Source organism: Solanum lycopersicum, chromosome 8 (assembly GCF_036512215.1).
Source record: "Solanum lycopersicum chromosome 8, SLM_r2.1".
Classification (NCBI taxonomy): Eukaryota; Viridiplantae; Streptophyta; class Magnoliopsida; order Solanales; family Solanaceae; genus Solanum; species Solanum lycopersicum.
Window position 1 is genome coordinate 57,041,890 of NC_090807.1, and position 14,359 is coordinate 57,056,248.

At 28.7% G+C, this 14,359-nt stretch overlaps 1 protein-coding gene across 2 annotated transcripts; it reads left to right on the top strand.

The window, feature by feature from the left end:
- The first annotated feature begins 5,127 nt into the window (after positions 1–5,127).
- On the top strand, positions 5,128–8,788 carry PLDa2 (phospholipase PLDa2). Of its 2 annotated transcripts, none has more exons than XM_026032279.2 (4): positions 5,128–5,213; positions 5,330–6,074; positions 6,238–8,134; positions 8,227–8,788. In XM_026032279.2, exons 3-4 carry the CDS (start codon positions 6,397–6,399, stop codon positions 8,658–8,660), a joined length of 2,172 nt encoding a protein of 723 aa, XP_025888064.1. In that variant the 5' UTR covers positions 5,128–5,213; positions 5,330–6,074; positions 6,238–6,396; the 3' UTR covers positions 8,661–8,788. The 2 variants fall into 2 exon arrangements, with proteins under 2 accessions (XP_025888064.1, NP_001234863.2); NM_001247934.2 differs by having other exon boundaries at positions 5,130–5,213; positions 5,330–5,424; positions 8,227–8,716.
- Positions 8,789–14,359: the final 5,571 nt, after the last annotated feature.

A 14,359-nucleotide genomic window follows, 5' to 3' on the forward strand; every position in this document is an offset into this window, starting at 1 on the left:
GGTAAGTAACACCAATTGTGAGATTTGAATTAATTTAAATTAATAATGGATAACTAACAAATAAGCACATATTAAGGAATTCAAAAAAAAATCAAATTATTCAGTTTCCTTAAAATGCTCAAATTAATTTAAATCAAATTAAAATATAATTTTTTTATTCTCTTTATCACGTTTCTTACTCTCCTGTTTGCAGAATTTTTTCTCCCTTTTTTTTCTTTACTGGGTTTTTTTTTATATGGAAATATTGTGATTTATTTTGATGGACAATAACTTATCAATATTAATCAAATATGGTGGCAGATGGGATCCGTCATGTTGGTATTTGTTATAATTTTCTGATTTATTTTTAGTAATCTCTGTTAATTCATTGTATTAAGAGTGTTATAAAATTTTATGATATTTGTTTTTTTGTTTAGTAATTTTTTTTGTTATTTGTGGATATGTGTAGTATTAATGAAATAGTTGGTGAAAAAATCGTATAAAATTGGTCAACATGATGTTAGTTGTCTGATTGCATAATAATATGGTATGAAATATGATTTGATAGTTTGTTTGTCTGTTTCTGATTTGTAAAGCAATATTTGTATTTTTTTTTTGACATTTATAATATGAAATGTGAATTATTTTGATATTAAAGATTTTTATTTTATTTTTTAATGACATATTTTTTGAAACTATTTTTAATAAGCATTGATTTTCCATGTTAGGTGATACCACGACGGTTGATATGTATGTTGTTGTTGAAGGACCAAAGAAGTACATAGTAAATTTAAACACAAGGTGTGTAGTTACGAGAGATTTCACCATTCATGTAACTGCAATTCTTAGATACAAGATACTTGCATGAAGCATATTTCTGTTCTGTCTTTTATAGCCTGAAGAAATTCATATGTGCATGTGTCATCTCTGTTGAACCTATCTCCTGCGAGAGTACATGAGATATTCCCAGTTATATTTCAAAGCCAAAATTGATGGCACCCGGTCCAAGTAGGTCAGTTAGAAAATCGCATGTTGAACGCTAGAAGGAGTTTGCTGATGTGAAATTCAAAAGGTCAAAGGTTACTTGTAGTAGATGTTGTCAAGTTGGACATAACAAAAAGACGTATCCAAAATAATACACATTTCATACAGACAAACAAACTAACATTTCATATTTCAATCAATTTTATACTATTTTTTCACCAACAATTTCATTAATATTACACATATCCATAGATAACAAAAAAAATTTACTAAACTAAAAAACAAATATAACTTTCATCATCACAAAAAGAATTAACTAAACAAAAAAAAATACAGTTTTCATGCAAAATTCATACATAATTATATCAACATTTACCTTCATATGCCAAACAGAAACATAATTAATACACGATTAATACAACTTTCATACTTCAACGATCCATATAATTATAAATACTTATTTTTTGAATAGTGACTAAATACACTGTACCATCAAATTCATTTTTTGTATTTTGTTCTTCAATCAAGTATTACGCAAAATCTTCAATTTTATTAAAACTCAAACACATATACATTTACATGTTGTTTTCAGATACGATATATATACCAAAACACCGTTTCATCCAAAAAAAAAAACAAGCTATAATCTATATTTCAGATCTTAAAATAACCAAAAAAATCTACACAATGTTCTCCATTTTAAAACCCAACAAATCATAATCAAAACCAACAAATCATAACTAAAACTAACAAATCGTAATTAAAATCAACCCGATGAATTTCATCTTCCCCATGTTTAATTAATATCGACACAATGTTCTCCATCACAACAAATCAATTTTTTTTCAACGTCAAAATTTCTTCAATTACTAAATAAAAACAAAAGTGAGTGATATCTGCTGCAAATCTGAAAGAATAGTGGAAATTGAAAAAAAAAAGAAAAACAGATTGTAATTGATGTAAATTTGTTAAAGCTTTTTAAGGAATTAAATCAAAATTTATTCTTATTTAAACTAATTTGAGAGATTTAAGACAACTAACTAATCTGAATATCTTCTAAATTTTCTTAAAAAGTGTCAATCAATTAACACCAATTAATAATTGTATTTAATATAAGTAATAAAGGATGTCATTTTCATTTATACTTTTTGTCCGTTTTATTTATTTTTTTAAAAAACAATTCTTTAATTATTTTAAATTAACATTATAGTTTATAATAATATGCTATAGCTTGAGATATTAAATGTTATATATTGAAATACAAACTCTAAAGCTATATCTTAAAAATATTATCGTAGAAAATGCTATATAACTAATTTACACAATATTTTTCTTATGGAAACACTTATTTTCTTCGAGAAGGCAGTTGTCATATAACTCGTCTTACTCGTTCCTATTCTTACTCCTACCTACACCCCAACTTCCATTCACACATCTATCCTATTTTATAACACAAATTAAAAAAGTCACCAAAAGCAAATATCTTTGAAAAGTCACAAATTAAAATAGTTGGATTGATATTTTATTGCTATTATAGTTGAATTTTAGACTTCATGTCCTCAGGTTATCTTTTATTCGCGACGAGAAGTTGGATTTGACATATAAAATAATTATTATTTTATTATACTGCCTAGCTATTAATTAATATTTAATATTGTATTTTGAAAATTAAAAAATTAAAAATAAATTAAGAATAAAACATGAAAAGAAATCAGAGTGGAGAAATGTTAGAAAGTTCGTAAACTTTGATCTTGGAAAAGTTGGAATGAGAGAAAAAGGAAAAAGAGAGCTAAAAACGCAGATAAATAATAAATAAAGTGGAATTGGAGATTTATTTTTATGGATGATTTGGTGTGAAGAATAAAAATAAATAATTTTAAGATAAAAGAATAGTTTAGAAATAAAACTTTGGTGTCTTGTTTGGTTGTTAGGATATAATATTGTGATTATTTTTTTATTTTTTTTTGCATGCTTAAAAGTCCAACTCTTGCTTTTGTTTTTAATTAAAACAAGAAACTCAATATTCTAGCTATATAATTAAACAATATTTGAATGAGTTCTATTGAATTAAGTTACTTTCTCTTTTGTATGATTAATAATATGTGCTCTTCTTTTAATATATAAAAAATAAAATAAAATCGGTAACTTTCTTTGGATATTTTTTGAGTGATGAATCTATATTAAATTAATAAATTTATATTATAAATCTCTGTAATTAACTTTGATTGTTCAACCAACTTCAGTTAATTGCAAACGATTAACGTTTAGCAAACAAATAGTAATGTATAGGTTAATATAAAAAGTGAGCTTTGAAAACTTCATAGTTTTAATGGGTGAATCACTACTATATATAGTAATTTGTCCCAAAAAAAAAGACATTTATACTGATTTTAGTTTCTAGTATATCTACTTATATCAACTTTATATGGTTCCATGGGAACATCCAAAAGTATTTTATTTAAATTTATTTCAAATAGATTTAATGTTGTTTATTTTTAATGGTCTTTTACATCATTTGATAATTAATATTAATATTATTTAAAATTGTTAGGACTTAATTAAGACCATATAAGGGAGGTGTATTTTTTTTTAATAAATAAAATGGGACTTTTTGGCCTTTTCTTAAAGAAAAAAAGAAAAAAAGAGTACTTAAATGAAATCGCTAGGAGCATAATTAGGTTGATAAGAGTAAAAATACCAATTGAAGTGTATAATGTGAATTTTATGAGCGACACACAAACAAATCAGTCATATGTGACAAGGCTGAGAAGTATTGTTGTCTGTATTACCCCACGTACTAATAAAATAAGGCAAAGTTTTAAAACAAGTTCAAACAAATTTTGTGGAACAAAAGCAATTTTAGGCTTATAAACTTAATATATTCTAAAATGATTTCAATTCAGATATAGATCAATCAAGTAATCATGCTAGAATTATGAGACTTGAGGGTGCTTTAATACCTCTTCTTTGATCAATAAAAATCTTTGCTTAAATTTTTAATTTGCAAAATAATAAAAATAAAAAGTCAACTTTCTTTTGATTAGGGATCGAATAGGATAATTTTTATTTTACAAAAAATTGAAAATCGCTGCCTAGGTAGTGATTTCAATTTTTTTTTAAAAAAAATATTCACATTTTGCAAAATCGCTGCAGTGGCAATGATTTTGGTTTTTTCGGTGGAGTAAATTGCTGTTGTTCCAGCGATTTTGTCGTTTTGGTTAATATAAAATCTTATATACCATTTTGAAATTTTTGTTAGTATTTTATACCCTTTAGACTCCGGACTCCCTTTAACTTTGGGTGTGCATAAGTAGACACTTAAGTTTGTATAAAATTGAACAAATAAACACAATCATCCTACATGACACCCTACATGACTATTTTATGTCCTATGAGTCGTCTTACATGTATTATGTCATGTAGGATATGCGTGTCTACTTGTTCAAATTTATACAAGTTTAAGTGTTTAACTTTGCAACTCAAAGTTGGAGTGTACAGTTGCCCGTTGAAGCCAAGTTAAGGGTGATGTTTATGTATTATTTCATACAAAAATATATTATTCTTTTTTAGACTGGCCATAAAAAAATAAGTCACATAAATTCAGACAGATGGAATACAATTTTTCTCTGTTAGCCTTTAAATAATAAGGTTTTACTTTCTTGGCTTTTTAGTGAAAAACTAAACTATTTTTTTAAAAACATATTTGAAAAAGAAATATTTTAGTAATAATGTATTTTGAAGTGATACTGTAAAAAAAATTAAAAATTGATCGAATCGTACCAAACCGACATACCAAACAAATATAATTGAAGTGATTCAAAAAAATCTAATTTTAATTATATATCATAAAATATCCAAAAATTAGAATGGTATAATTTTAAAAAATAACCATGCTTAACACTCCCATTTAAATTGGAGTGGTACTGTGTTTTTATAAGGACTTCTAAAGGTGCTTGGTCTAGGAGTCTTAATATTTTATTAAGTAAATATTTGAGATTAATACATAATATATATAATTTTGTAAGATGTATTGTGTTTTTTGTGTAGGCAAATTTAAAATAATAAATTTTATTTTATTTACAAAATATAATTATTATTTTTTGGCAGATGGGTATGGGTGCGGGGGAATATTTATTTAAGTTGACACTTATTGGGAAGAGAAATGTAAGTCAACTTACTATTGGCTACTATTGTGATCTCCTCCCAATTAACTCTTTATCTCAAGATTCTGTTCGTCAGCTCAAACTAAGGTAATCAACTCTAACTCTTTTGTTTAACATCACATGATATGATGCAAATAAAGCTTCGAGACTGACTGATTCGGAATTTAAAGTTTATGAGTCTTATTACTCGTATATTTTTTCAGGGATGGCACAGTTTCTGCTACATGGTACTCTTCATGTAACTATATTCGAGGTTGATAGGCTTCATACTAATTTTGGCAGAGACTTTTTCAATAAGGTGAAAATTGCTTTCCTCTTCCTTTTCACCACTTCCTTATTTGATTTTAGATCTAATAAAGATGGGAAATTTCGATAAATCGAATGGAAGTATGTGTATCAAAATACGAATGCCGTTTGATTTTAATGAATTATGCAACTGATGAATTTGGGTATTTTGGGAAATGGAAACACCAGTTAGGAGAGAAACAAAGGGAACTTTTTTGTGTCTTTTTTTTTTAATTTTCCACCCGATTTTTGTACCTGTGTATAGGGGCGATTCAATCTGAGTTTAAGTTTACCATTGTTTACTGGAAATATGGTCATTTTGGTTTACCATACAATTTATCATATCATGTCCTCAAGGATGAGTAAACGAATACAAGTGTTAAGATTGCTCAAAAGACAAGCAGGAAGAAGGCTAAGAGCCTTCTCCTGTCGAAATTCTAACAAAAGGCATTTGGGGTGACTTTTAGGATTTACTATGTGCATTCTCAGACTCTTTTATTGGACAAAAGAAGTTAAGGTGCCGCTTCAGTTTGAAATGACTACTCGCTTAGCACTGAAACGGCTACTTTAGTAGCATAGCATGTGTGACGTTGGGCTTAAGGCCAAGGATCATTGTGACGGTGTTCAAGTTATAGTGTACGAAGCAGCCTTGGCTGTCTTGAGGTACTTCCATCGATCTCATACCACATTATCTAGAATAACGAGTGAAGTTTCAATGTTTTTACCAACACTTCTCTAGCATACTATTACAATTGTGCAGTTTGACATGTTACATGACAGTAACAAAAGTATTTACTTGTAGATTAATGTACTTGTTTTGCTGTAGGTGGTTCAAGGCATTGAGGGAGCTATTGGTTTCAACAAGGCAGCGTCAAGATTGTATGCAACCATTGATCTTGGAAAAGCCAGAGTTGGCAGAACCAGATTACTGGATGATCACAAAAATCCACGGTGGTACGAATCATTCCACATTTACTGTGCCCATATGGCTGCCAATGTCATAATCACCGTCAAATTTGATAATCCAATTGGAGCAGAAGTCATTGGAAGAGCTTACTTTCCAGTACAACAACTGCTAGATGGAGAAGAAGTTGATGAATGGCTTGAAATCCTCAATACAGAACGAAAACCCTTGCATGGACACTCTAAAATCCATGTGAAGTTGCAATATTTTGATGTCACAAGGGAATATAATTGGAATAGAGGGATAAAAGTCACAAGATTTCCTGGAGTTCCTTACACATTCTTTCGTCAAAGACAAGGATGCAGGGTCACCCTTTACCAAGATTGTCATGTTCCTGATAACTTCATCCCGAAAATTCCACTTTCTGATGGAAAGTTTTATAAGCCACAACGATGTTGGGAAGACATTTTTGATGCAGTCACTAATGCAAAGCATTTAATTTATATAACTGGATGGTCTATTTATACCGAGGTCACTTTGATAAGGGACAGGAGGAGGCCTAAGCCTGGTGGAGACATATCGCTCGGAGAGTTGCTTAAGAGAAAAGCTAATGAAGGTGTGCGAGTTCTAATGTTGGTCTGGGATGACAGGACATCGATTCCTGTGTTACAACAAGATGGACTAATGGCTACTCATGATGAAGAAACTGCTAATTATTTTCGAGGCACTCAAGTAAGTTGTGTGTTGTGTCCTCGAAATCCTGATGATGGACGGAGCATTATTCAGAATATAGAGATTGGGACAATGTTTACTCATCATCAAAAGATTGTAATTGTTGATGGAGAAATGCCTAATGGAGACAGGGAGAGGAGGAGAATTGTGAGTTATATTGGTGGGCTTGATCTTTGTGATGGTAGATATGATACACAATTTCACTCCCTTTTCAGGACTTTGGACACAGCACATCATGATGATTTTCACCAACCAAATTTCACCGGTACCTCAATTCATAAAGGCGGACCAAGAGAGCCTTGGCACGATATCCATTGCCGAATAGAAGGGCCAGCAGCTTGGGATGTGCTCTACAATTTTGAACAGAGATGGAGGAAGCAAGGGGTAAGGGACTTGCTTATAGACCTAAGGGATATCGATAATATCATCATACCACCTTCACCTGTTATGTATCCTGATGATCACGACACATGGAATGTTCAAGTTTTTCGATCCATTGATGGAGGAGCAGCTTTTGGCTTCCCCAGTGCTCCCGAAGAGGCAGCCAAGTCTGGTCTTATAAGTGGTAAGGAGAACATCATTGATCGAAGCATACAGGATGCATATATTAATGCCATTCGTCGAGCAAAGCATTTCATTTACATAGAAAATCAGTACTTTTTAGGCAGCTGCTTTTCATGGTACTCCAATGATATCAAGGACGAAGCCATTAATTCTCTGCAGTTGATCCCAAAGGAGCTGTCTTTGAAGATAGTCAGCAAAATTGAAGCAGGGGAAAGGTTTACAGTTTATGTTGTGGTTCCAATGTGGCCAGAAGGCCTTCCTGAGAGTGCATCTGTACAAGCAATACTGGATTGGCAAAGGAGGACCATGCAAATGATGTATACCGATATAATTCAAGCTCTAAAAGTAAAGGGAATTGTGGCAAATCCCAAGGAGTATTTGAGTTTCTTTTGCCTTGGCAATAGGGAAACAAAGAAGAGAGGAGAATACGAGCCTTGTGAAACGCCAGAACCTAATTCCGGCTATCATAAAGCTCAAGAAGCCAGACGTTTCATGATTTACGTGCATTCCAAAATGATGATAGGCAAGTTCAATTACAAATATATATGTCTGTGTGTGGATCCATACATTTCCAAAATCAAGTTGTTAATTTATGTTTCTGTTTTTAATCTGCAGTGGATGATGAATACATTATCATTGGATCAGCTAACATCAATCAAAGGTCAATGGATGGTGCAAGAGACTCAGAAATAGCAATGGGAGCCTACCAACCATTTCATCTATGTGTGAAGGAGCCAGCTAGGGGTCAAGTTCATGGGTTCCGTATGGCATTGTGGTACGAGCACTTAGGCATGTTAGACGACAGGTTCCTTCAACCAGAGAGCGTAGAATGCATCCGAAAGGTGAACAAAATTGGTGACAAATATTGGGATATGTATTCAAGTGAAAGACTCATTCATGATTTGCCTGGACACCTTCTTACTTACCCTATTGGTATTACTGAAAATGGAGAAATCACTGAACTACCTGGAGTAGGATGTTTTCCTGACACCATGGCACCTGTTCTTGGTACCATATCTAATTTTCTTCCTCCCATCCTCACAACCTAAACCTCCAACTTTTAATTTGTTCCATTCATTCTCTAGACATATATATTTATCATTAATTTCTACATGCTAATAAGGTTTCTTATTAAGGAATGAAAGGTTAATATCACCATAGGACATTCACTACTAAATGTGCAGCAGCTATTCTCAATATTTCAATGGAAATGGAGCGGGGGAATCATGTTTTATGACACAAATTTTCCATTGGCGTAATGACAAAATTAAGAAGAAATGTTAAATGAGATATGACAACATCAGCGGATTAAGGTTAATTTTACCCTTCACTTCCTGTCCCGCTTATTATTGGATACTTTTCATATTTCGAATTCTCTTAGTGAAAATCTTACGTCTTATCTTTTATCGTCATGGAATCATATTTACTTCATTCTTATTTTGCTAATATTGAAAGAAAACAAAATCGCCAAAGGAATGACATTTCTCTAGGCAAGTAATGCATCTTTCAAAAAGAAAGTTAGCTTTAATTTTCTTTTCAACAACGTGAGTGTTCAAGGCAAAGACTTTGTGTTGATAACGTTATACTATGAAGAGAGGGAAAAAAAATCATCTCTCTTTAAAAGTGAAAATATATACTATAAATAAGAGCTTCTCTATTGATGGATTGGCTTAACTTAAACTCTTTTCAAAAAGTAGATAAAATCAATACACTATAATATACAAAAATATATTCATAACAATTAGAAAGTTATCTGATATTGTTCCTCATGTGTCATATTTTTCTTTTCTTCATCTTTATATTATTCTTTTGTTTTAAGTCATACAATAACTCTATCTTTTTTATATTTATTTTAATAGTATTTGACCTTTCAATTTTCCTTTATGTTTCCGTGATTTTTGTCCTATAAATTTAACTTTTTTAAGAAAAAATTTATTTACTACTACAATTTTTATGTGTAGGAGCTCTAAACAAGTGAAACAATATTACAATTTGTGATGAAAGTTGTGAAATTTCCTCGTACCATCATAAAAGTTCACAATTAGTAGTAAGACAAAATAAGAAACTTCAATTACACATATTTTATAAAAAAGAACTAAAATCACCCTACTTTTAATAATATTTATTTTTGTAAGAAATAATATACTCATTAATACCGATTACATATACAAAACACATGTTCAAAAAACTAGTAACATAAAAAGTAGGAAGAGAGATTTTTTTTAAATTTATAAGAGCTTCTCTGTTTATGGAGAAAAACTAAATTGCTCTTTTCAAAAAGTAGATAAAATAAACAGACAATATAATATACAAAAATATATTTATAAACAACTAGAAATTTTGTTGTATCCCCACAAGTGATAAGACCTTTATTTTATTATTTAGGAAAAGAAATGAAAGACACAAATTTGTAAATAAGAGGAAGACATAGGAATTTAATGTTGTGGTTGTTCAAAAAACTAGTGATTGAAAAATGTAATTTACCTAAACTCAAAGTGGAGCTCTTTCATTGGTACCAAAAAGATAATACTACTTAAATTAATAAGTTCCGTATTATTAAAATATGAATGTTCCTGGATATTTCCTCTTCGTCTAGAAATAAGCAGTACTTAGCGGTCTATTTTGAAAAATAAAAACAATTTGCGTTTGATTGATATAATTTAGGAATAATTCTTGAACAACTTTTACATATAATACACGTAAAAATTATATTCTTTATGTCATATCTATAGTTTATATAATTAGGCTGCGTAGAAAACTTAATATGTATATTTCCGTAAATATATATTATATATATAAATTTGTATTTGGGTCAATTTTTATATTTCGATATATAAATGAGTCCTGTATTTATATATTTCAGTATTATAAATGGAATGACAAAAAATATGAAATATTTGCTGAAAATTACAAATAAAAAAAAATTATGATTATAACATTTAATTTGAATTAATAATTTATTAATTACTTCATATAATTTTCTCTAATTTCAAAGACTTCTCCTTAGATATTGTGCTATTACACTAACCTCTCCCAAAATTTCTGATTAGGTTTATTTTCTTACTTTAATATTTCGATAATATTATTTATTTCCTTTCTTGTTCCTTTTTTTTTTTTCATTTGTTTACATCAATTTTATTTTCTTGCGTCTCTTTGAGTGGCAATACTTTATAAAAGAATTTTTCAGTATATTTTTTTCAAAAATATTATTTGGGATTGCTTGCTTTGATGTATTTTCTGTAACCTTTAGTTCTTGTAACTCATGCATTACTAATACTAATATATATACACACATTGTATCTCAGCACCAAATACTAGTATCAAAATTTCAATGCGTAACATATATTTTCTCCGATTTACATTACCTTACATATCCACTTCTTCTTTGATATCTCTATTAAAAAAATTATAAATGAAACAGTAAAATTTAATCTTTTAACTGGTTTTTTACTCTCAATTTATGGGCCTTATGCAGACAATTAATGCATTTCTTTCGACTAAATATGGATATGGAAAGATCAAAAGTGAAAGAATTCTTTTAAATATTCTCACGTATGTTATTGTTTGTTCACTTTTTTTTAATAATTAATCCTAATTACTTATTTATTTTGATAAATTAAGAAAGGATAATAAACTTTTACCTATTATATTCTCAATTAATTACATTGAATAATGTATAACTTTTTGAAAATCTCACATTTTTAATCCATATCTACGTAATTAATAGGAATAAAATGATAAATCTCATTATGTCAATTATTTATTTTTTTAATAGTTGTACCAATTCAAAGTGGACAGTATTACGTTATGTTAAAAATAAAAAATATTTAATTTTAAGGACATTATAAAAAAAATTAATTAGTTTAATAAATATTTTTATAGTGTGAATAAATAATATGAGATGAGAAAATATAAATATTAGCAATACGAAGTTTAATAACGCAAGCAAATTAAGCATTGTCTTTTTTTCTTCAAAACTAAGGATAGGAAAAAGGAATTTCAAAAGGGAATCAATTTCTCTCGGATAAAATGAAAATTTAAATTGCCAAGCAATTGAACTATCAAAATTATTTTAATCATTGTGTTAAATTATGCTGTGATTTTTTTCCTGTTAGAACAAGCCAAACAAAATTTTATGCTTAACTTTTTTGGGGGGAGAAAGATACCACATTACTACTACTTAGATTTTCTTTACTTTTTAATTTTTTAGTCATCATATAATAACATAACAATCTATGGGAGCTTTTTTTTTTTAATATTTATTTTAGATAAATGTCAAAAATATATTTAATTTTTTTGATTGAATTTCATATCTAAATTATAAAGAGTATGAGTTTTATACTAAGAGCTCGTTTGGATTGAATTAGAAAAGTAACTTTTAAAAAGTACCTTAAAAAGTGTTGAAACTTATTTTTAAAATAAGTAGTTATATCTTTGAATAAAAGTACTACAGTTAAAAAAAAGTTATTAATGTGTTTGACATATAAGTGCTGATAAAAACTTTTTTTTATCGAAATGTTTGAAATACCCTTAAAGTTGTTAACATAATAAAAAAATTTATCAATGTATTAAAAAAATTAAAATAAAATTAATTTATATTTTCCATCTATAAGTAATAATATTTCTTATCATTCACATATTTCTTTATCATCACAAATTTTATTATTATTATTAAATACTACTACTAATACAAATACTAAACTAATAATAATAACAACAACAACAGCAATAATAATAATAATAATAAAAGAATTAAGGACAAAAATGTAATTTACTTGGTCAACATAAAATGACTTTTAAACTGAAAAAAAAAGCACCCCATCACTAGCTTTTAACTTTTGGCTTAAAATAAGCTATTTTGACTTAAAATAAGTCACTCTGCTAATTGTCAAACAATCTAATAAGTCAAAAATAAAATTTTAGAGCTATTTGACCAACTTTTAAGTTCATCCAAACACTCTTAAACTATAACTTTTTAGTTTGAGAAATGCATCCAAGTGGTGTGTGTTAACACATGACATTCTACATGGATAAAATATATCAACTTGATAAAAATTAAATAATAAACTACTAATATTAATTAAAAATTAAAAATTAAAAATTAAAGTATTACTGTAATGACCATTTTAGTTGTTTTGGATACTAGAACTTCTTATTTTATAAAAGACTCTTTCGGTAGATTCTAAATGGCTATTTTAGACTTCGTAACTATAATTATATAAGTAAGGGGATAATTTTAATATTTAATATACTTAATAGTAAACGGAGATAACATTAGAATTAATAATGGGTCACTTTCAATACTCTTATAATAGTCATATAATAATTAGGGTAAAAATAATCTAAAGAGAAAAAAAAAGATAAGAGGAGAAATCAAATCGTAATTTTTGAATGTTAAAATCAAATCGTAATAATTTAGTAGGCTGATTAGGTGTTTTAAAAATGTTATAACTTTTTTAGCATTGTCTTGTCACGTAGAAATCATGTCTATAGGCTTAAACTTTTAGCATATCTATAATAAAAAATAAAATTTGTTGTGCATATTTGTGCCCTCCCCCCCCCTAAATTAGTTGATATTATTTAATTAGTAATCTCATTTGTCTTCTTGAAAATTTCCGCATTTATGATGCAATATGTTGTTTCCTTAAAATAATAGTGATAATAAATTAAAATCATTTCATGCTTTAACAAACTACTTGGCTTTTGAATATTTCATATCAAAACCTTTGCATTTAATAAATTTACTACCTTAATGTTCTACTAGTTTTTTTTTCTTACTTACAAAGTTTTGCAACATAATTTTCTTAAGAGTCATTATTCAATCATCCTTTAAAACTTTGGATTGATTATGACATTGTTTATTTTTTAAAATAAATTATAAGCACTATCTCCTAACCTATCGTTAGTGGGAAAGTCAAAGGAACTACGAGGTCTAGTTCCAATTTTTAAACCCGACGCGTCCCCGGAAGTACCACCTACCCATGAATTATGTGTAAATATTTATGTGCCTACATGTAAAACTAAATCTTTTAAATCATTTTTCAAAAACATAAACTATTTTTAGACCGATCTCAAATCAAAATTGTTTCTATGGTGGAGGAGCGCGATCAACAATATCGTTGCATCATCCCTATAAAGAAACAAGCGTTTTTTTAAAAAAATAAAAAATTCATATTTCAAAACTTGCTCAATTTTCAAAACTTTATTTTTCACATATTAATTGCTTAATATTTATAAATTTTGTTTATAACTTAGTCTCATATGTTTAAAAAAAAAAACTTGATTGTTTATTTATTGCTATCACCTAGCCTTGCATGCTCAAATTAGTGACAAAAAATAAAATAGTATTAATTGTTTTATATCACTTAGCAAGATCAAATAAATTAATAAATGAAGTGACTTTGATTGCTAATTGTAACCCCACATAGATTACATGAGATACGGCCGGGACCCACACTTGTGGACCTCGAGGGGTGCCTAACACCTTCCCCTCGAGGTAATTTGAACCCTTATCCTAATCTCTGGCTCGTTGACCTTAGTTAGACTTAGTTAGGTTTGATAGGTGCCCTAACGCGCCTTAATTCATTAGGTGGCGACTTCAAACTCGAAATCCCAAAAGAGTTGTTAGGTCGTGCACAAAACCCATTTTCTGCGAAAATGGGGTGCGACAGAATGGCGACTCCGCTGGGGATAATAGGTTCTTACTATTACGTGTTTCATGCTTATTTATGTGGGGTTTACTTTATAT